This window comes from Rattus norvegicus, chromosome 16 (genome assembly GCF_036323735.1).
Source record: "Rattus norvegicus strain BN/NHsdMcwi chromosome 16, GRCr8, whole genome shotgun sequence".
Taxonomy (NCBI): Eukaryota; Metazoa; Chordata; class Mammalia; order Rodentia; family Muridae; genus Rattus; species Rattus norvegicus.
Genome location: NC_086034.1, coordinates 9,260,550 through 9,283,109, shown reverse-complemented (window position 1 = coordinate 9,283,109; position 22,560 = coordinate 9,260,550). Strand labels below are relative to the sequence as shown.

Below are 22,560 nucleotides of genomic sequence, written 5' to 3'. Positions count from 1 at the left end.
CACACCCAAGCCACGTAGCAGATGACAAGGCTTGGAGAGGAGAGAAATGATCACAGGGTTGTGGGGGAGGATGGGATGCCTAAGGAAGGGCTCCTAACCTCAGAAGCTATGAGCTGCAGGTCCCCACTGAGTACCAGAAACACACATAGGTTCTGTCACCCCAAACTACATACTACATTTGAAAGACCACACGGGGGCAGGCTACTCACCACCATTGTTACCCGGAATATTCACAAGGATTGGGGATATAGAAAGTCAGATTCATTAAACAGAGGGATTGATGGGCGGTTCGGGGATTACACACATGGGTTTGTTTTGGGTATTACATGCATCTTGACTTAGTAATATTGTCTACTAGGGGTGACCTTACAGATAACCCTGTCCTGAGGTAAAGAGGAACTGTAACATTGGGAAGTGCTACAAGCATTAAGCACTTCTTTCTTTTGATTTCTGAAAAGACCGCTACTAGAAAGAGCAGACTGCCACATGTGCCTTTACAGCTGTGGTTCAATTCCCTCTCCTGACAGAATTGATCTTGGAGACAGTATGGGGACAGGAGGCAGGCAGCTAGGAAGTGTGGATAAGAGAGAGATGGACTTCAGTCTCCCCAGAACAACCACTATGGGGGCTACCTTTGAGATGACTGAGCTCCCACTTCTCAGAGAGGGAGGCTGGTAGTGGGCACAGGCAGAGGAGCCCCGGACAATGCCCAATGCCTGAGTTCAGCGCCTCCAGCCGGCTGGCTGCCTGGGGTCTCAGGCAGGATCCCATGCTGGAGCCCCAGTAGTGGCCCAGAGAGCCTTCCACCACAGCTCTGGCCATGAGGATCCTTCTCAGAGCCCTCGGGCTCTGCCTTACGCCCTCAGGGCCCGCTGGAGTATCTCCTTGGCTCTGGTAAGAGCCAATTCTGAAGAGACAACTACATTAGGTGTCACACCCACCCCTTCCCAGGAACTGCCGTCCGTGGCGCCCACAGAGCGAGCTGTGGGGATGGTGATATAGAGATGCGTGTCGTCCACGTGGTAGGTCTGTGGTGGCTGGCAGCCTCCACTTGTCACTTCACCAACGACCAGGGCCCGGCCCAGCCTCTTCATGATGTAAGTAAATTCCTCGGCGGCGCCGGCTGTCACACCGCTGGTCAGGATGGCTACACTCTTCTTGGAGCCATATCGTTCACCTGGAGGACAGAGGCCATTCAGCATGGGGCCAAATGAATACCCTCCCACCTACACTCTCCAGATGCTACGAGGAAGGCCACAGGTTTGCTTCAGTCAGCCTCTGTGAAACGGAGACCCCCGTTCATACGGCCAAGCGCTGCCATGAGCTGTGGTGTGGTCAAATGAAAGGAAGCTTGGCTTTTCCTGAGGACTGGGCATGCAACTCGGTCTGAATAACCGTAGCTCCAATTCTCACCTGAGAGCCTTTCTGCTTTGGGCTCCCAGAGGAACATTTATTACTGCTTTATGGCTTTGTTGTCTTTTGCAAGTTCTGAGTAGCTACATTGACAAGTTTAAAAGAAAACAGGTGGAATCAACTTTAATCATGCTTTGATTAAGTAATAAGTCAAACATTTACTTAGAATGAAATTACTACGCTGAAACACGAGGTCCATCTACCTGCTTCTGCCTCCCATCCTCCCCTTTCTGCCTTTCATTTCCCCAGTAGGTTTTCTAAACCTGGTGTGGAGTTTACAGTGGTTACACAGCTCAATAAGGACAATTCACATTTAAGGTCTTAGTGGCTGACTGATGCCAATCAAAGCTATAGAATCTTTAACTCGGAGGCTCTTCCAACCTTCTGGTTTTAAATATCTGTTTAAATTTAGAATTCACCTGATTCTGCTCATTCTGAGTTTTTTTCCTTTTACAATTTTCAGTGTTATTGGATAAATCCCGGAAGCCATGGTGACAAAATGCTTACATAATGAGGAAGTGTAGAAATAAAGTGGCCAGATGCCTCTCTGGTCAGAGGAACCCTGTTGGCCTTTCCAATGGCTTCCTGTACATGGGAACACAAGCTCCCCCAGAGTCCTTGGTTCTGGGTGCTGGGCAGAGGAAGGGAGGCCATTCACCAAGAAATTAGGCTTTGAGAGTCAGGGCTCTATGGAGCTCAGGTTGCCTCCGCGCTTCCAGTCCAGGCAATAAAGGAAGGCCTGTTAGCATCTGGACATTTCTTCAGGCAATTGTGGTAAGTTGCTGCTGAGTTCAAACAAGATGAGCTCTAAAAGCGCCCATTTGACTGGCAAGGTGAGGGGGCATTCTGGATCTATATTTGTTCTATAGGCTGCTAGCTATATGGTCAAGATGTGAGGGGGGCATGGAGGGATCAGGCAAAGTAACCTTTAAATCTTGGATCTTTCAGTTATTAGCTGAGTGACGGCAGACAAGACCGTCTAGACATCCAACTCCCACTTTCTACTCTAGACCTGCACTTTCAGATATTAACGGTTGTCCCAGTCCTGTGTCCAGTGGACCAGAACAGGGACCGTATGCCCTGCTGTTGTTATTTTTATATACTCTCAAGCTGGTTTTCTCTGATTCTCTCCAAAGGTTTTGGGAACTAGAACAGGGAGAAGAAGGCTTCATGTACCTGTGAGCTGCGAGTGTGTCCAAAGTTCGCTGATCGAGTCGTTGGGCCGGTTGTAGATCTTGTCCAGCAGAACGGGAGGTGCCTCGTCAAAGAAGTAGGAGCACAGGGCTGAGATGGAGGAGGTGGGGCCGCCGATGTTAAATCTAAGGGAGGCAGAGACAATGACTCTGAGGGTGGTCTGAGAGGCACTCAATGTGCCCACCCCCCTGGAGCTTGACTCTTTGTCCTGTGAGGAAGGGTTCTAATTTCAGGGTACCTCAGCGCTGCACACCCTTCCCAACTCCACAGGAGACATGATCCAGAAGATTCCACAGAGTCCTAGCCTCTTGAGACTAAATGGGTCAGTGGGTCAAATGCTTTCAGAAAATACTGGCTGGGTGTGGCGGCTAGCACCTTTAATCCCAGTGGTTAAGAGGCAGAGGTTGATGAGTTTTTGAGAGTTCAAGGCTAGCATGTCTACATAGTAAGCTCCAGGGCATTTAGGGCTACACAGTGAGACTCTATTTCAAAACAACAACAACAGCAACAACAACAACAACAGCAACAACAACAAAAGAATGAAAAACTTAAAAGAGAAGAAAACAAAAATACTGAACCTGATATACTATATACGTATATAGTAATACCCAGATACTCTTGCATTAAAGGCTCCCTCGAGTCCTGTAAGTGGGAATTTGCTGGTGTTGCTTTCCCATGTATCAGCCATGGACTGTCCCTTTGTGTTCATACTTCCTATGACTGGAATACAGAATCCATGAAGTGTAGTAACACAAGCTACCAGTGGCTCTTGGTGTGGTAGTGAACTAAAGATTGTGGCGGTACATTGGGAAGGAGAAAGCCTACATTCAACCTTGTATTGCCCTTGCCTCTCTATCTGGCATGGAAAGTATCAAGAGATTCTTACAGCTCATGGCCATGAGCCATCCGGGCCCTTGACCTCTTCCTCTGACACCCCAACCCCAGGGACAGAAGAGTCTAAGCCAGGTGTGCCCGTAACTGGGGCTCCCTTTAAAATATGTAAATGACAATTCAATAAAAAGGATACTTGGTCCGGTGGTGTCTCTGGTGTTTGTTAAGGTGCCAAAGGAATAAAGTGATCCGCTCAGGCTTTTGAGCAAACATAAAATCTGGAAAATAATCTTCCAGAGAGGGATGCCCGCCTCACCACGGTTTGGCGCCACCTAGTGACTGTTAAGAGTCATGCAAGAGCTATAATTACAGCAGGTCTGGGTTCGTAGATGGGCTGATACTTGAGCCTTTCTCTTGCAGCAAAGACGTGGAAAAGGTTCCCACAGGAGAGAAACAGCCTGACCTTTCTCATACTCATGGATGGTGCTTGACCAATAGACATGGGGTTGAAGGGAGGCCTGAGTCTGGCCACTGCCTGAGGACTCTTCTGCGTGGGGGAGTGGGGGTGGCGAAGGGGGTCTGTGACGGAAACTCACCACATATAAAGTGTTTGTTTGTTTGTTTGTTTGTTTTTTTTTAGCAGAGGGAGGTAAATCGACAAAGATATCCAATAATCATTTTGTTATGCAAAGCTTTCTTGTTACGATGGCGTCTGTTCCTTTCCTGGGCCCCTGGCTTTGTGATGCCCAGAGAATGACTGTCTTGGGAGTATGATTTTGCAGAAGAACAACCAGAGCAGAGGGCTGGCCACCAGGATTATAGATTGTACGATCTCCCTTGGAGCTACTGCCGTAGGGCTGGCGTGGGGCCAAGGATCAGCAGGCTTATCTTTTCTGTCCCTGCCCCCCTTCTCTTTGATTTCTTTTGTTTTGTCAGACAACAGATGTGGGATAACTCTTCACCTCAAACACACATTGGGATCATCAGGGGAGCTTTAAAAGGGCTGAGGTCCCACCATCCAATAGGATTTGAACCTCTGGGCTAACTGGCAGGTAGGTTGCCTGGTTCCCTTCAGCTCCTTGATTGCTTCTTGGGGTCTTTCCCTCTGTTTTGGTCTACAGCTCCAACTGTCCTCACTCAGCCAGTGCTACAACTCAACCCACTGTCCAGCCCACTGTCCTCATGTCGACGATCAGGGCATCAGCAACTCAACTTGGAATGATGGTCCAGCCCACTGACCTCATGTTGATGGTCTAGCCCACTGACCTCATGTCGATGATGAGGGCATCAGTGTGCACGATCTTCTTCCAGATGTGTTCTACCAGCAGCTCTGAGACCTGGATAAGTAGCTCACAATCCCCAAACATGTCGAACCTCAGGTAGCCAATGTTGTCCTCAAATACATTTGTGTGGAAGGAAAATTTGATCAGGTCCTCAAAGACTTCTGGGGAGGGAATCTGGAAGAGAGGGAAGAGTCAGGCAGTGCCTGGGAGTGGGGTGGGTATGGTATCACAGGCCAGTAAGGATATGGAAGGAGTTAGTGGTGTCTGTGAGGGCAGCATGTGTGTGATGGGCTGCGGTGGGAACCACGTGTTGTGTGTGAGTCAGCCGACCAGAGACATCCTTGCAGCAAATGTTCAGGTCTGTCCACCCCTCATTTGGTGTCTGGAAGCCCAGGTATGGCGCCTTTCTGATGCTTCCAACCTCACTGGACACTTCTCGGTGTCCCTGGACCGAGCTTGTCCTCTGCTGGGATAGGGAGGGGCCTGGCCCTGGGATAAGCACTCTGCAGCCCCCCATCACACTGACAGCCACTCTGCATAGAAGACAGTGTTATTCTCATCTTTCCGGAAGCACAGACAAAGCGGCTAACTTGTCCGAGGCCTCACAGACAAGAACAGGGAAAGCCAGATGAGAAAGCCATGCCAAACTCAATCCACTCATTCACTCCATGGCCCTCGCTATTCTGGAAAAAATATACATGAGAAAGTTGGGGATTGGGGTCCTGGAATGTACAACTTCCCTCATAGGACTCTACTTCTCTCCCTAAGGCAGCTTAGGTAGAGTGGGCCTCCATGAATCCTGTTCCCTTTTCCCTTGGCCAGATCCCTTCCCTTCCTACCCCCTCCCAGCAGCCACACAGCTTAATGCGTCTGTCGCTGCCCCAGTGGTGCTGGCTTTCAAGTGTTCTGACTGCAGCCACTTTGCTCCAAATTTCCTATCAAGCTGAGCCCCAGATCAGACACACACTCACAACCTCAACTCAGTCAGGATGCACTTCATTCCGTTTGGAATGAAGATGGCTCCAAACGGAAGCCTTTGGGCTGTGCCTTAGCCCCCAGCCACTCCAGGACCTGGGGCCAGTCTCCAGACTTTGCTTCTGAGGGCACAGCAGACCCAGGTAATGTAAGCCTCCTATTTTCAGGGAAGGAAAATCTCATGTTGGAGCCTCAGAACACTTGAGACTCCCTTCTCCAGTATTGATAGTGGAGACTCATGAAAATTCTTGCCTTCTGTCTGGCTGAGATGAAAGGCCTCCCATGGCATGATTCACATTAGATCTGTTGAGTATTCTGTAGAACTGCTCAGGGACCATGGGGCCAGAGGGTGGAGAGACAGTGAGGTGAAAGTGAAGAAACGGCAGGACTAGTGAAAGATAAGCCCAGAAGTAAGCCTCGCATCGTACACATATCCACACGCACACGCCAACGTCTGGACAACTCGCTCACGGGATTGGGTCAGGCTAAGTCTCTCTTGTACCTTACCTGCATGGGCACAATTCCAGGAATTCTGTCTTTGGCATCTTCTGGGATGTGTGCCGTCTTCAGGTGTGGGTCCCCAGAGAGCATTTGCAGGTCCGCCCCCAGCATCTCTGCCAAGGCCCCTTCTGAAGTCACCCTTGCATATCGGCTCTGCAGACCGCTGAGCTTGGCAGCCATCTTGGCTCCCAGTTCAGGGGACGCATAGTTATCGGCCACTAGTTTCCCGGCTGTCTGCAGGACTGTGGGCACCTTGGCACGCAGGGCCACTATGTCCTGGGCTGTGGAAAGGGCCTCGCTCATGGGCACAGTGATGTCGGGTTCCACACCAGCCAAGTCCCAGGCCTCACCAGTGGTGGCACTCAGGGCCATCTGAGTGGGCATGGAGGCATATAAGGGGCTATTGTCCACCTGGTAGATGCCCACGGAGAGTGCCCCTCCAGCTGTGGGCTCTCCTATGACGGTGGCCCGCTGTAGATCCTGCATAGTGTGAGCAAAGGCCTCAGCTGCAGAGCCGCTGGTATGGCTCATGAGGATGTAGAGATCCTTATGGGAGCCGTAGCGTTGACCGGCAACCAGCGGCAGGGTCCATATCTCTGTGACCCTCGATGTCGCCCTGTCAAAAACGGAGTAGAGGTGCTGGCGGGGCTCTTCCTCAAAAAAGTAGGAGCAGAGCAGCGGAACGGCAGAGGAGTAGCTGCCGGGATTGTAGCGCAGGTCAACCACCAGTGCAGCCGTGTCCACCAGCCTCTGCCACACCAGCCGCACTAGCTGAGGCCCAATGGCCTTTACTGTCTCCAGCTCAGCCATGGCGTCAAAACGCAAGTAGCCCAGATGGCCTGGCAGCACGTCTGTTTTGAACAGGGCCTCTATGAGATAGGAGAGTTCCTCTGGGGACGGGATGGCAGGGGGCGGCAGGGGGACCTCCTCCGCCACCAGCTCACCGGGGCTGTGGAACACCAACAGACGGTGGTCCTCAGACACCTCCTGAAGGTCAGCAGTGAGCTGTGAGGCCAGCGACTCCAAGTCCACAGCCGTGCGGTAGGCTCCTTGGGCCAGCTTAGACTGCAGGAGATCTCTGGCCTGCTCTGCGATCTCCGGCCGGGCATAGTGAGCCTCCAGCAGGCGACCGGTGCCCTCTACCAAGGCACCCAGACTGCGATGGAAATCCAGCACCTCCTGAGCTCTCTCTAAGGCTTCCTCAGCCAGCACGATGGCGTCAGGCACCACCCCACCCCCTAGCCAGGCCTCACCGTGGTTGTCGATAAAAGTTAGCACGGGTACCGTGAGCGTCAGGCCACCCTCCGGCGAGTCCAGCAGTGGCACCGTGCAGGTGTGGAGCAGGCTGCCCGCGGTGATTTCCCCTACCAGCGTGGCCCAGCTCAGCGACTGCATGAGGAAGGCAAACTCTTCCGCAGCCGTGGCAGTCCTGTGGCTAGTAAGCAGGTACACCCCACGCCGGTTGCCGTATCGTTGGCCTAGCAGCTCCTTGTGGCTGAAATGCTCCTGGGTGATGTTGGTGCGACGGTCATAGGTGGTGAAGAGCCGTACGGGCCCAGCCTCCGGACCCTGAAAGTAGGACAGAACCAGAGGCACGGCAGAGGACGGACCCCCAGGGTTGTGACGCAGGTCCATGATGAGGTGCTCTGTGTCCTGCAGGGGCTCCCACACCTGCCGCAGCACATAAGGGCCCAGTGTCTTCAGCACAGAGGCATCTGCAAATCTGTCAAAGCGCAGGTAGCCCACATTGCCCGGCAGCACGGACACCTGAAACACGGAATCCACTAGGGCCCTCCGGGCATCTTCTTCCTTAGGCACCTCAGGGGTGACTGCTGGTGGCTCGTTAGGGCCAGTCTCAGGTCTTGAGGGGGTTTCTCTGGGTCCGGTGGCTCTCACCAGGAGCCTGGGATCCTCCGACACAGCCTGCAAACCAGCATTGAGCTTTGTCACCAGGTCCTCTTCGGAGACCACGGCCGAGTAGTCCATGCTGGCCAGGTGGTGCAGCAGGCCCGGCACTCGGTCCACTAATGTGTAATAGTCCTGTAGGGCTTCCTGGAGTCGGAGGACAACGCCTGGCAGGGCACGTCGCAGGGTGAGGATGGCCAGGGCCTTTTCTAGGGCTTGCTCTGCAGGTATCCCCACACAGGGCAGCACCCCGCTGCCTTCCCATGTTTGGCCGCCTCCACCTAGGGGCCCCAGGGACCTGGACACAGGCACTGTAAGGAAGAAGTCAGACTGACCTATTCTCAGCTTCTGGAGGTCCAGGGCGCCACCTTCCGTCCGCTCACCCACCACGATGGCCCTGCGCATCTGCTTGAGGATGTAAGCGATGTCCTCGGCTACTCCCCCAGTGTGTCCACTGGTGAGGACCACCACATCCTTGTCTGCACTGTATCTCTCCCCCAGGACCTTAGGCAAGGTCCAGATCTCTGTGGTGGTGTTGGAGGGCCGATCGTAGATGGTATCCACGTGCAAGACTGTGTTCCCAGGGTGCAAGTAGGAGATGACATAAGGGATCCCAGAGACATGACCACCAGCACAGTGACGGAGATCTAGCACCAAGGAGGAGGTGCCCGTGAGCTGCTTCCACACATGGCTCACTAGGAACTCCCCCAGCTCACTCAGTACCTCCTGTCCAGGGAGATCATCCACTCGTAGGTAGCCCACGTTATCCTCAAGAACCTCATGGCGGATGTTCCTCTGTATCTGGGCCAGCAGCTCTTCTCGGGTGAGGTCGGTGAGTGCTGGTGCTTGCTGGGGGGCCTCGAGGGTACTGGGCTCATAGGAGATGAAGAGACGTGGGTCATTCAAAGAGCTCTGGACTCCAACTGTCAGCACATGGGCCAGCGTCTGAGGGTCCGAGATGCCCAGAATCTCATGACTCTTCATAGCCTGCTCAATCGCCGCTTGCATTCCCATCAGGTTCTCGGGGAAGCAGTAGTTATCCAGGAGGACCTTGGCCATATCCAGTACCAGGCTTGGCTGGAAGAGGTGCGTGGGACCAGCCAGAACACATAGCAGTGTGGACAAAACCAGGACCCATTCTCTCATCATTGGGATCCCTGGAGCCCCAGCTGCTGGGTCAGAGCTCCCTTGACTGTGTACAAGACTGTGGCCCTGCTCCTGCAGCTGCCTTTCTCTGTTGCCCTTCTTAGCAGGCAGACAGAAGGTCTGGGGCTCAACGTGGGAGTTAGACGTGAGGCTTCCAGCTCTGGTAAGCCTTTAATCCTGTCTAATTCAAGCGCATGCATGAACCAGGAGACTCAGAAGAAGAGGCCAGGGTAGTTTGACCCGGAAGGAACATCACATCTCATCTTGCCGAGATGTGTCTGCATAGAATTACACAAATAATTGTGTTTAGTTCAAGCTCCTGCCACAGGCTGGTCCCTGTGATGTGCTTTCTATGCTCAAATTTTTTTTTACTAAAGCCTTGCAAATGAGAATTGTTATCTATAAATAAATATTATTTTCCCACTGCTGTGGGAAGCCATGGCTCTGGAATTAGGCAGGTGCAGTTGGAGGTCGGATCCTGCTACTGTTGATTCTTGAGAAAGAGTCTGATTTGTTCAGTAGGCTGAGTTACTGGGTAAATTAAATATCAATGCTTTCACAAAGCGTTGCAGGGTTTGGAGTTACTGATGAGGGCTCTATAATGAGTATCATATATATTTTATTGCCAGGGAGTTCAGTAGATAGTTCAACCCACCGTTTCAGATGGGGACCTGGGACAGATAGTGAGAGGAGGCTAAGCAAGCCACCACCATCCCAGATACTGCGAAGGCTGAGTCTAGGACCATTGTCAGCTTCAGGGATTGAAACTTGTCCCTATACCCTGATTATGCTTCTGGGTATGATAGATGTCCTCTCAGGACTCTACAACATGATGAATGAAAAGTCCGGACACCAGGAGAGGGTGTGACAGCTGAGAGGGGCATGAGATCCATAATTTCGGATCAGATAAGGTTAACTGATTTAGTGAGTTTTGTTCTCTTTGTGAATGGAGACCCCCATGAGTTAGGGGCTCAGCTTCAGCCCAGTGCTCGCAGTGAGAAGTGAGCAGTCAGTCCTCTGTGGTCCTAAGTCGCACAAAGAATTCCGGTCACTCTCCTGCCATCAGGATCGTGCCTGGGAGCCGGTTCCAGGTGCACTGAATCTCATGAAAGTGATGCGGACTTTTTCTCATGTCTGACCTGGGAATCAAAGAACACTCACCATGGAGCCTGCACTTAGAACGTCTGCTGTGTCCAGGGGGCCCTTTAGTAGGCACATTTCTCTCATTTAGCACGTATCCCTTGGTCGGCCTGTAGGGGGCGTTGTGTAGACAGAGAATAGCAGTTGGTGGGCCACTTCCTGTCCCCACCTTCTGGCTTCTTGAGTTCTATCCAGAACACATGGCTGGGCTCGGTGGATAACAGGAAGAGTCCTACAGTGCTGCATCAGGCAGCCAGGGAAGGTGGTCTTCGGGGTGGGGATGAGAGAGCTTACTCTGTGAGCTGGAAATACGCAAGTCAAGCTCTGGAAATCATTATCTGAAGATGTTTACCAAGTAGTTTACGAAGGCCAAGGAGGTCAATTAGCTAAAACAAACATATCTTTAGCTCACTGGGATTTGTTTAATACCCGAGTGACATATGGTCTCATCACCCCGCTGTTTGCAGCCAATGGAAACAAGGCAGGCTCACTGTCAGAAGGAGCACACCACGGACACAAGGCCTCTCTGAGCCTGTTCAGTCTCGACCTGGGAAAAGCCAACTCCGAGCATGCAGTCAGAGTTCCTCTGTGAGCATGTATCTGTCACTGTGGAGGCCCAAGCCAAGCTCTGGCCAGGGAGAGGGTGGAGACTACCAGGAAACACGCTGTTTTGATGCTCAATTTTTGTTTGTTTGTTTTGTATTTTTGGCAACACGCACTACAAAGATACCCTCCAAGAGTATGAGATAAGGGCTGGAGAGATGGCTCAGAGGTTAAGAGCACTGACTGCTCTTCCAGAGGTCCTGAGTTCAATTCCCAGCAACCACATGGTGGCTCACAACCATCTGTAATGGGATCCGACGCATTCTTCTGGTGTGTCTGAAGACAGCGACGGTGTACTCATGTATATAAAATAAATAAATAAGTTTAAAAAAAGAGTATGAGATAAAAGGTCCTTATGCATACAAAATGCACAGAGCTGTCCCGCATGGGCTGCAAAACTACAGGAACACGATGGCTTGATTGGGTGACATGGGATCTGGATTAGGTGTAGACAATACGTTTGTCTGTACACCATCTGTCCATATTTTGATGTTGTGTCCTTCTTGTCAGTTCCATATTTCTGTGTCAAAATGCCTGTCATAAACAAGCTAAAGGAGGAACGTCTTGTAATGGTTCATGGCTACAGAGAACTCGCCTGGCGCCGTTGCTTTTAGGCCTGGGTCAGAATGTGCTGGAGCAAGGCTGCCCATCCCATAGTGGTGGTGGGGGGAGGAGGGGGAGAGAGAGGTGGGCTGGATGAGAGAGGGAGTGGGGAGAAGAGAGAGGTGGGAGAAGGGGAGAAGGAGGGAGGAGAGAGAGAGGGAGAGGGAGCCATAGAAGCGAGAGATAAAACTCACTTTTCAAAGTCACTCCCCAAACCCTCCCTTTGAAGATGAGTTACTTGGAAATTTAAGATAAGAAGCCTCTTCCCAAGTTGCTTTTGGTCAGTATTTTGGGAAACAGTGAAGCAAAATAGCAGCCCTTCCCATGTCTGTTCTTCACTGCTGCTTCAGGGTCCTCAGGTTTTACCTCCTCCTCTGCTACATATGAGCCTGGTGTTTCTTGGGCTGGCTTCAGCATCTTTTAAATGAATTAATCATCAAATGTTGCCACTATCGCAGCTCCCTCTCAGAGAGAACCTTCCCCTCCCTTCTCTTCTGAGAGGGTGGGGCTCCCCCTGTGTATCTCACCCCCCCCACACAAGTTTCTGCCAAAGTAGGTGCATCCTCTCTCACTGAGGCCAAACAAGGTAGCCTGCTGGGGAACAGGTACCACAGTCAGACTGCAGCTTTACGGAAAGCCTCTGCTCCAGTTGTCTGGGACCCATATGGAGACCGTGCTGCCGTCTGCTACACATGTGCCAAGGACCTGGGTCCAGCCTGCGTGTGCTCTCTGGCTGGTGGCTCAGTCTCTGAGAGCCCCAAGGGTCCAGGTTAGTTGACTCTGTTGGTCTTCTGTGGAGTTCCTATCCCCTTCAGGACCTTCAATCCTTCTCTCAACTCTTCCGTAAGAGACCCTGACCTCTGTCCAGTGTTTGACTGTGAGTCTCTGCATCTGTCTGCATTTGTCTGGGTGGAGCCTCTCAGAGGACAGCCATGCTAGCTCCTGCGTACAACATATCAGCTATAGCAAAGGGGTTTCTACAGCCCCCATCTACCACCCTTATTAAGATGTTCCTTTCCTGTGTGAGGAGAAGCCCTTGGTCCTGCCAAGGCTGGACACCCCCACCCCCTATTGTAGGGGAATGTCAGGGTGGGGAGGAATGAAGGGGTGGGTGGTTGGGTGGGGGAACACCCTCATAGAAGAAGGGTGAGGGGGTGGGATAGGGGGGTTTAAGGATGGGAAACCGGGAAAGGGGATAACATTTGAATTGTAAATTTAAAAAATCCAAAAAAAAAAAGGGAACAAAAAGATGTTGCTGTGTTAGGACATCAGTACTAAAGGAACCATCAGGTCAGACACTTGTAGAGAGACTGACAGTGCTCCAAGTCAGAAATGTTTTTGTTTTTTCGGTTTCTGGATGAGCTAGGATGTGCACTAGTGGAAGGAGCCCATTCCCTGGTGAACAGTAGTGGTGAGCAGAGAGCTGTCTGAGCGGTGATCACTTATAGAGCACAGACTGCTATGAATAGAGAAAGGGGGTCTAAACAGGGTGCTGTCTGACCCAGTGCAAACCACCGGGGTGTCTGTCTCAGAGATGGCCACCGTCTCCTTGCTATCCTTGTGGAAGGTGAAAGGGACAGTGCGCGGCAGACAGTGGAGTGCACCCTAGCTTTTTCCACGGAGTCACCCTGTGGATACAACTGGCTGGCCTTTGAAGCATGGCTCACAGATTGCAGAGTGCAGAAACCCTGTGGGCAGAGACAACAGGGTCATGCATTCTGCATTAGAACTTGAATTCTGTCTCCCTAGGTTCATGAGACCTGAGACAACTCCCAGAGATCTGTCCCTCTCTTAAAGCGTCCAGCACATTTTACTCCTCTTTCTTCAGCTCTCTCCCCTTGCTGCTTGCACAGAGAAAAGGTCATGAAGGAGGCAGAGGGCAGCTTCTCACTGAGCAGCCGAGGACAGAGCTCTCCTATGGCTTCAGCCTCTCCATGCACATTGCAGTTAATTCTACCATAAACAGAAGGTGCTCTAGGAGTTGTGTCTAACATAGCATTGCAGGTGGGTCCATCAGCCATGTAGGTAGCCTGAGGACTGCTGTATCACATTTCAATGCATAGTCATGGGTTAGCAAATTTTGATAAACGCTATGTGGACATAACCCAGTGCCATGAAAACCAGAGACCCCTTGTGTGTTTTGTCCTTGTGTACTGTACCACACCAGTTTGTTCTGAGTCACAGGGCAGATTGACCCTCCAGAAGTGACCAAAGCAAGTGGCTTATGGTCTCATCTCTGGAAGGCTCATCATCATGAGCGGCACAAGTCAGGAGGGTGCCAACTTTCCATGCTGGACCTGACAACCGTGTAACAGGGATGTCGTGTGCCTAGGGATGGAGACGCTGAAGCGCAGGATGTGTCTCAGAAGGGGAAGTCCTCTGTGTCAGCTGATGAGATGGGACCGAGAATATAAGCACATGCATGGGGGCATCTGCCTCATGTCCATTTATTAAGTGACACTGAAGTAAAAATTCATGGTTTTCTGTAAGAGACTCTAACCCAAGCCTAGTCCTCTGTGGAGTCCTTGGGTGAGAGATGATCCCCAGAGCTAGAAGTTCCAGGAGGCCAGAGTGGGTGGCACTAGAGTTTGGAGGCCTCCCTCACAGGAGATGGCAGCTGTGCAGCTAGAATCTGGGAGTGGGGGTAAAACAGAACATGGGTGTGGGGATGGAGAGCAGGGATGAACTTGTGGGTAGGGCTTGGCTGGAGAGATGGGTTTCTAAGTGTGACACTGGTGGACAGACACTGGCAGAGACACCCTTGCATGCTGGGTGGAGAAAACCTAAGGTTATCTGCCCTCTCTAGAGACATTCTGCTCTGAAGTGTGTATGTGGGGGGAGGGGAGAATTAAGCAGGGCAGCTAACTTCCAGTAAACTTCTGTGCACATAGTTGTTCATGGCAGTACATGAGAGCACTTGCATGTGCATGTGTGTATGCATGTGTGTGTGTATGTGTGTATATGTGTGTGTATGTGTGTATATATGTGTGTGTGTATATGTGTGTATATGTGTGTGTATGTGTGTATGTGTGTGTATATGTGTGTATATGTGTGTATGTGTGTGTATATGTGTGTATGTATGTGTGTGTATATGTGTGTATGTGTGTATGTATGTGTATGTGTGTGTATATGTGTATATGTGTGTGCATGTGTGTGCACATGTGTGTATATGTGTGTGTATGTGTGTGTATATGTGTGTGTGTGCATGTGTGTGCACATGTGTGTACGTGTGTGTATGTGTGTGTATGTGTGTGTATGTGTGTATATGTGTGTATATGTGTGTGCACATGTGTGTGTGCATGTGTGTGTGTGCATGTGTGTATGTGTGTGTGCGTGTGAGCATGTGTGTGTGCATGCGTGCGTGCATGTGTGTGTATTTGTGTGTGTATGTGTGTGTGCATGTGTGTGTGTATGTGTGTGTGCATGTGTGTGTATGTGTGTGTATGTGTGTGTGCATGTGTGTGTATGTGTGTATGTGTGTGTATATGTGTGTGCATGTGAGTATGTGTGTGTATGTGTGTGTGCATGTGTGTGTATGTGTGTGTGCACATGTGTGTATATGTGTGTGTATGTGTGTGTGTATGTGTGTATGTGTGTGCACGTGTGTGTATATGTGTGTGTGCATGTGTGTTTGTGTGTGTGTATACAAATGTGTTCACTGACACCAATGTGCAGATGCCACACACCTTTACCCTGTGGAAGTTTTGTGCCTTCCCCTCTGGCTCCCCTACCCTGGGGAAGGTATTGGCACATCGCCAAGGGCTAATTAGAGCAGGTTGGCCGTCCTGAGAAACTGGAGAGTTTTCAGTTCTGACCTTACATTCAGGAAAGACTCATTCCAGGCATCGGACTTTATTTCTAAGTAAAACTCTCCCTCTCTCTCTCTCACACACACAGAAACATCACTGGGACCTGAAGACGGCATCAGCACCCACCACCATCTGTGAACAGCACTGCACTGCCAGGCATATATTAGGGCTTGACCTTTTCCCCAGCTCTACAGATTAAACACCAATGCTCCATTGTGTTTTGTGTTATTCCTCCCTGATTCCATGTAAACATTCAATGTAGGTCATTTAAAAAATTATGTTGGAGCATCACCCAGTGAGAATAGTTCAGATCTTTTGAGGTCCTCTGGGCCCTGAATGCCAGAAGACACGTTCCTCAAGGAAGCTGGCTGCTGCAGGCAGACTCAATGGCAGTCCGTGAGGAAAACGAGGAATCAGAGCTCTCTTTAGATGTCAGGAGCTCTCACAGGTAAGGCTGAACTTCTAATCTCTGGAGTGCAGGTCACCAGGGAAGGAAAATAGTTAAGTTCCATAGTTAACCAGAGGCACATTTGATCCTGACAGACTTGAGTCCCGGCCTTGTCCTCCATGGGGTCCTTAGGCAGGAGACGGTCAGAGGCCCAAGCCATAAGCAGTTCCTCCCAGATGGCCACAGAATTGTTAATAAAGGATTGCAACTGACCTTATATGACTCTTGGAACTTTTGAGGACTGCACCGGGGTCAAAGTGTCTCGGGTCACAGTGAGCGTCAGAGGGCTGAGGTCCTGAACTGCCTCTCTCTGTTCTGTGGTTGTTTGGGGGGACTATTTCTGCTTGGGGATATTTCTTCAAGGGAGGGGTTTTATCAGAAATCACGTGGCCACAGAGTGAGCACAGGCATGGAGCAAGGAGATCGTGTTGGAGCACAGCAAGCAGCCTATGCATAGTGGTGGATGTGGACCTGGCTTAGCCCTGCCTGGCCTCATGCTAGGCCTTCAATATCTAATGATTCCATCAACACACACTGATCTGCTAAATAGCAGGTGGCACTTGGGAAGGTCTCGGACTTTGGGAACCCACAGACTCGGAGTCCAATCCTACCTCTGAGTCACAGCCATTGGCTTGCTGAATTTTGGTTTCTATAATTGACAGTCAGAGGTCACGACACACATCTCAGTGGGGTGAAACGACAACTGGAGTCCCCCTTTCCTTCACCCCAGAGATTGCTGGAATGAGTCTCAGCTTCCTGGACCCTGTGACTCCCTTGACTCTCTGCACATCACCTGTATCTTCTGCTAGTTTCTGTCTGGTTTTCTGCTATCCCCAGATCATCTTCTGCCAGTTCCCTTCTCGTCATCTACTTTCTACCTACCAAACCTTCCAAAGTCTTCTGCTCTGCCCACAGACCCATATACCCCAGTCATTGTCACTTCAGCAGAGGAACCCACTGGGCACAGAATGGCAACTGGTCCCTTTTCTTCTCTAGGATGGCTTCAGATCCACATAGGCATGTCGTGCCCAGGAGGATGCAGGACCTTATCAGGACCTCTTCCCTGTTCTGTACCCTCACCCTGGGTGGCCGCAGGGACTACCTGCACCCACACTCGGCCACACTCATCCCCTCGTAGTGGTACTTGAGGGTTGGCACGCCCATGTCATCCTTGTAGAGGATGGAGATAGGACTCAGTTTGGTGGGGACGCAGCAGGCTTTGCCCACCTTCGTGGGGAACTTGAGATGCACCAGGGTCTGCACGATGGCGTGTTTGGTGGGTGTCACGTCATCAGCCAGCGGGAAGAAGCAGCCTCCTTTACACTCGTAGGCATCATATTCCTTGGGTGCGATGATCCAGCTGTCCCAGCCGATGTCCTCAAAGTTCACCCTGAGAGAAGTCTTCTGGCAGTGGCTGCTGGCTGCACCAGTGCTCCTCTTCCTTCTAGCTAAAAGCGGTCCCACAGCTGTGTACCCATCTATACGCTCCTCCTCCTCACGGCTCTCCCCAGCCTCCTGGTAGGCATTTTTGGATGTCTTCACAAGCACGGTCTCCTGCTCGTGGCCAATCATCTCCTTCAGCTCCAGTCTGGTCTCCTTGGTCCCATTGCTGCGGTCATTGGAGAAGACGACAAAGAAGGGCAGGTTTTGGGAGCCCGGAGGGACACTGATGTCCAGTGTGCTACAGCCCTCCCTATGTCTCTGCACCGTCACCTCCAGCTTGTTTTTGTTGGTCGTGGAGTCTGCCCTGACCCAACGCTTCACGGCACTCGACACTTCCAGGGTCTCCCAGCCCTCATCCTGAATGTCCTGGGATACCAAGAAGGTCTTGGTCCCCGAGGCACTGTCCCAAGTCTCATCAACATCCAGAACATCGTAAACGACCATGTTTCCTTCCAGCCCGTGAGTGGAGTCCACGTGATTTTGACAGGAGACATAGAGACGGAGCTCAGCCCTGGTGATCTGCTCGTGCCTAGGGATGGAGATGTTGAAGATCAGGATGTGTTTCTGGAAGGGGAAGTCCTCTGTGGCAGCTGTCGATATAGCATCTGAAATGCAAGCACATGGGGAGGGTCGTCTGCCTGGTGTCCATTTTTATGATACCAAAGCCAAACTTCATGGTTCGCTACAAGGGACATCTAAGATGATAGATTTTGTCACTATTGATCCACTTTGTGTCATTTAGAACCATAGTAGAGGGTTCTCTTAGGATTGTCCCAGGAAAAGCAGAGGCAGGTACCTTCAGCCAGTGTTAACTGTATCTACCATTTACTGAGCCTGGCCTTACACCCTGAGTCTGGGAGCATCTAGATATCATCCCAACGTTACACATGTGGAGATCGTTATCCACAGCATTGGATGCATAGCTCTGGGACTGTCAGAGCGCACACAGCTAATTGGCATCCGTACCTAAGGCAAGCCAGAAAATACACTGTCAGGATTAGAGTAAAGATTCTGCAGTGCTGGCTGGGGACCACCAAGGTCAAATATTTAATTAAAAATCAAAATAAAAAATATTTAGATAAAGTGAAACATTGCATGCAGCATTAGAGTATCTAAGTCGTTGGAATGGTGTTGATAGCTACCATCGAAAGCGAAAGTGCTTTTATTTTTAAGACAAAAATGTATCTTCATGCCAACAGCATTGTCACGTTAGGCAGAAAGATGGGGGTTTTCTCCCAGCCTCATAATTGCTTCTCACTTCTCCTGGCCTGCAGCTTGACCACAAGCATTGCCATTTGTGGGTCGGTGCCCACTCTCAGTCAGTGCATTATCCATAGGAGACGTGTTCTGATACAACCACTGGATGCCCGGAGGTACAGGTAGTTCTAAGCCCTGCACACCGTGTTCCTTCTGTGTGCACGCACGCCCGTGCTGATGCAAAGTGTGTAAATCAGGCTCAGCCAGAGCTTAACCGAGAGTAAAGAAAATGGGAAGTTTAAAAAAATATACCCGTGACAAAAGTGACTTCGAAATTATGAGCTGTTTGTTTCTAGATGTACATTTAATAGACACAGTAGAACCTCAGAAATAGGCCTAGGCTCTCTCAGATGGGTCTATTGCATGGGGAAAGATAAGCAGAGACCCATGCTACTGAGATCTAGCGACTGGTCTGGAGAATAGAGGGGTCAACCTGATGGTCCCTCACTGGGGACTTGTATCCTTGGGAAATTTTTAGCCTTTTGTTGCCTCCGTTTCCTCTCTTGCACCACAGGGCCCTTCTCACCAGTTTATCAAGGTGGCTCATGAAGCTCGCAGGCCACTCACAAGCCAGCAGCTGATGCTTAGATGACACTTCTGTCCCCTCCAACCCCGTGCAAGCCCAGTGCATGTGACAAAGCATGGCGCCCTCACTCTGGCTACCTCCACAGTGGCTGTGGAACCACTCACTGCCAGACACCAGAAACCACACACCCACGGGCATTAGGCGAGTGTTTCCTAGGTCACACGTGAACGGTGTTGATGTTGCTGCTACTGAGTACACGGAGTTAATTGCGTCAATGACATACGTGGAGGGGGTTGGGATCTCTGGCTGGGCTCACATTCTGGCCTGTGGGATATGACGACTTAGGTCCCCAATTACAAAACAAAAACAAAACAAAACAAAACAAACAAACAAAAAAAAAAAACAACCAGCCTTTACCCTAGGTAGAGATCCTAGACAAACCCAGGGGCCTGGTGACCTATAAACTATATGCTTTTTTTTTTTTATTAACTTGAGTATTTCTTATATACATTTCGAATGTTATTCCCTTTCCTGGTTTCCGGGCAAACAGCCCCCTAATCCCTCCCCCTCCCCTTCTTTATGGGTGTTCCCCTCCCCACCCTCCCCCCATTGCCGCCCTCCCCCCAACAGTCTAGTTCACTGGGGGTTCAGTCTTAGCAGGACCCAGGGCTTCCCCTTCCACTGGTGCTCTTACTAGGATATTCATTGCTACCTATGAGGTCAGAGTCCAGGGTCAGTCCATGTATAGTCTTTAGGTAGTGGCTTAAACTATATGCTTTTAACGAAGCCATTAAACAGGAAGTTTCATGTTCCTCTGAAACTTCCTGTTGAGCAGCCAGAAAAGTTGGACAGATCTGGCCGGGCCTGGCTGTGGCCCTGAACTGGGACCCTTGGGCATTTGCAAATCTCTGGACAAGAAAGAGAGAAAGGACCTGGGCTCCGGGTCCTTCAGAGCAAGATGCCAAACAGAAGAAGGGGCGACTGGAGCTGGTTTTATGCAGGATGTAGGGACGGCAACGTGACCTCGCAGTGGGTGCCTGACCTGGGTTCCTCAGCCTTGGTGACCCTAGCTCTCTGTTCAGTAACTCATTCTACCCAGATTCTGTTGTTCTGTGACTTGCCAGTTATAGACCTCGCCTCCGTGTTTGCCTTCTAATCTTCCTAAATCATGGACACTTGGCAGGGAAAACGTATTGGACCGACACACTGCCTACTGCCCTGAGGAAGATTACACCCTGGACATAATGAGGGCCTCTTCTAGTCCTACTCTATTAACTTTTTAAAATCTGGGTCTAAAGTGCACTTTATAAGAGAGAACCCTTTCCTTTAAAGCTGAAAAAAAATACAAGTTTATTGAAGGCTAAATGAAGGATCTATTTCTAAGTCAGAAGAAGATGGGAAGGGAGAGAGGAAGATAGGAAGGGAAGAGGAAGAGAAGTCAAGTGGAAAGAAAAGGGAGGAGAGGGAAGAGGAGGCGTGAGAGAGGAGGGAGGGGAAGTGGGGGAGGACAGAAGGAGATCGAAGGAGACTGAAGCAAAAATCAGGGAAAGAAAAAGAAGGTGAGGAAGTGGACAGAGGGACGCAGAAACCTGGTATACTGGATACGGGGTTAACCGTGGATATGATTCTGGGGAGGAGCCAGGCTGTGCACCGGACCCTTTAGTGTTGATGGACAGGACCCATGATTCGCACTGCCTTGTGGGGAAGCCATTAGCCACACGCGAATGATGAACAGGAAACTCGTATTTTCTCCCTATTTCACCAAGGGTCACTTCAATAGAAACCTGAAGATCCGCTTGTGGTCAGTGGCCATCCCACCCGGCAGAGCCACTGCACTGTGGGGGGCAGGGCGCACTATGTCCCACCCCATGGAAGTCCGGGGAAAGCACTGTACCTTCCACGCTGAAGCTCCGCACGATGTTGGAGGCAGGCGTGGACGACTTGTCCGTAGTGTATCTGTTGTACAAGTCGATCATGTACTGGGGTGGCTCCGCTCTGGTTTTGTCCTGAGAGGGAATGCCACTCAGGTTAAGGCTGCGCAGGAAGTCCACTTTCATGTTCTCCAGAAACATCTTCAGGTCAAAGACGCCCTCCTCTCTGCTTCCAGACAATCCCAGGGAGCTGCGGGCATTTCCCCCAGGGGATGCCTGCCCCCAGCTCTGCAGCGGCTTCTGCTGCGTGGGACAGACCAGCAGGAGCAGCGTGAGCAGGACCACCCGGAAGGCCCCAGGGGACATCTTGGGCCCTAAAGGGGGACTGCCCTGCAGGCCGTTGTGTTGTATCACTAGGTGCAATGGGGAGCCCAGGAGGAACAGGCCCACATTGTCCTGTTGACTGCTCAGCAGGGAGCCTGGCTGGCTCAGTTCTCCCCAACAGCCCGACAATCTCCCACTCTACTTATCTGGGTGTGGATGCTATGCTCAGACCTCTTATCTAAGGCAGCTCTCTTTAATGAAGGCTGTATAAACATCTGACAAGCACCAGGGGCTGGTGGGAAGGATCCTGACTACTGTAAAGGATCGACATTTCTCCGGAGGGTCATCCACCCTAATTAGGATCTTTGTCCATTTCCTTGCTGGCTTGGTTCAGAAAACTCCAGGCAGGGTACACAGACCTTCTCTGCTGGACCACAGAAACAAAGAATTCAGAAAATGAGGCTGGGAAGTTCCCTAAATATAGAAAGCTCACCAAGTACCCAGAAGATGACACGAGCTGTGGGGGTCAGGAAGGTGGGGAGGTGTGGGAGATTGCATCAGGGGTAGGCGAAGTCTGGTCCTTACGGTATCCTTACGGGACCCGGCAGTGTATCTGGGCGCTGCCCTCTGAGGGAAGAGCTCCTGAGTATTGAGAATGGAGTGTGGACGGGCCCAGGGCATTCTGTGGACAGGCAAAACAGATGATAGCTCCTGTTCCCACTGTTCCTCCACGCTGTGGCCTGGGCCCTTTGAGCTTCCTTTTAGAAGATGCGTTTGCCTACATGTAGGCCACTTCCAGCTCCTGACAGTGGGTGGTCATGTTCAAGCCACCCTCCAGTGCTGGCTCTGACTGTGCTGGGGGAGGAAGCTGGCTGCTCATTAGTCCCACAAACACATGTATCTGAGGCTCTGAGCTCCATCCCTGACCCTGCTCTGTATGGTGCTGGTGCATGCAAGTATACAAGTGTAGAAGTGTGTATGTGTGTGTGAGTGTGTGTGTGAGTGTGTGTGTGAGTATGTGTGTGAGTGTGTGTGAGTGTGTGTGAGTATGTGTATGTGTGTGTATGTGAGTGTGTGTATATGTGTATGTGTGTGAGTGTGTATGTGTGTATGTGTGTGTGAATGTGAGTGTGTGTGCGCGTATGTGTATGTGTGTGAGTGTGTGTGTGTGTATGTGTATGTGTGTGTATGTGTGTGTGTGAGTGTGTGTGAGTATGTGTATGTGTGTATGTGTATGTGTGTGTGAGTGTGTGTATATGTGTGTGTATGTGTGTGAGTGTGTATGTGT

At 51.0% G+C, this 22,560-nt stretch overlaps 2 protein-coding genes across 2 annotated transcripts; both read right to left on the bottom strand.

Moving 5' to 3' along the window:
• Positions 1-854: 854 nt before the first annotated feature.
• Positions 855-9,323, bottom strand: Rbp3 (retinol binding protein 3). Its single transcript, NM_001191832.1, has 4 exons — positions 6,204-9,323; positions 4,705-4,895; positions 2,590-2,732; positions 855-1,177 (listed from the first exon to the last, which is right to left on the bottom strand). Exons 1-4 carry the CDS (start codon positions 9,249-9,251, stop codon positions 855-857), a joined length of 3,705 nt encoding a protein of 1,234 aa, NP_001178761.1. The 5' UTR covers positions 9,252-9,323.
• A 6,108-nt stretch (positions 9,324-15,431) lies between these two features.
• Positions 15,432-21,431, bottom strand: Gdf2 (growth differentiation factor 2). The gene is given in 2 exon segments (NM_001106096.1): positions 15,432-17,899; positions 20,972-21,431. Coding segments are annotated over 2 exon segments (1,293 nt in total). The 5' UTR covers positions 21,315-21,431; the 3' UTR covers positions 15,432-16,949.
• Positions 21,432-22,560: the final 1,129 nt, after the last annotated feature.

Coding starts and splice junctions, on each gene's coding strand:
- Rbp3 (NM_001191832.1), bottom strand. CDS start 9,251: ATGATGAGAGAATGGGTCCTGGTTTTGTCCACACTGCTATGTGTTCTG. Junction 4,896..6,203: donor CTGGAATTGTGCCCATGCAG/GTAAGGTACAAG, acceptor CCTCTCTTCCAG/ATTCCCTCCCCAGAAGTCTT. Junction 1,178..2,589: donor GACACACTCGCAGCTCACAG/GTACATGAAGCC, acceptor TCTGTCCTCCAG/GTGAACGATATGGCTCCAAG.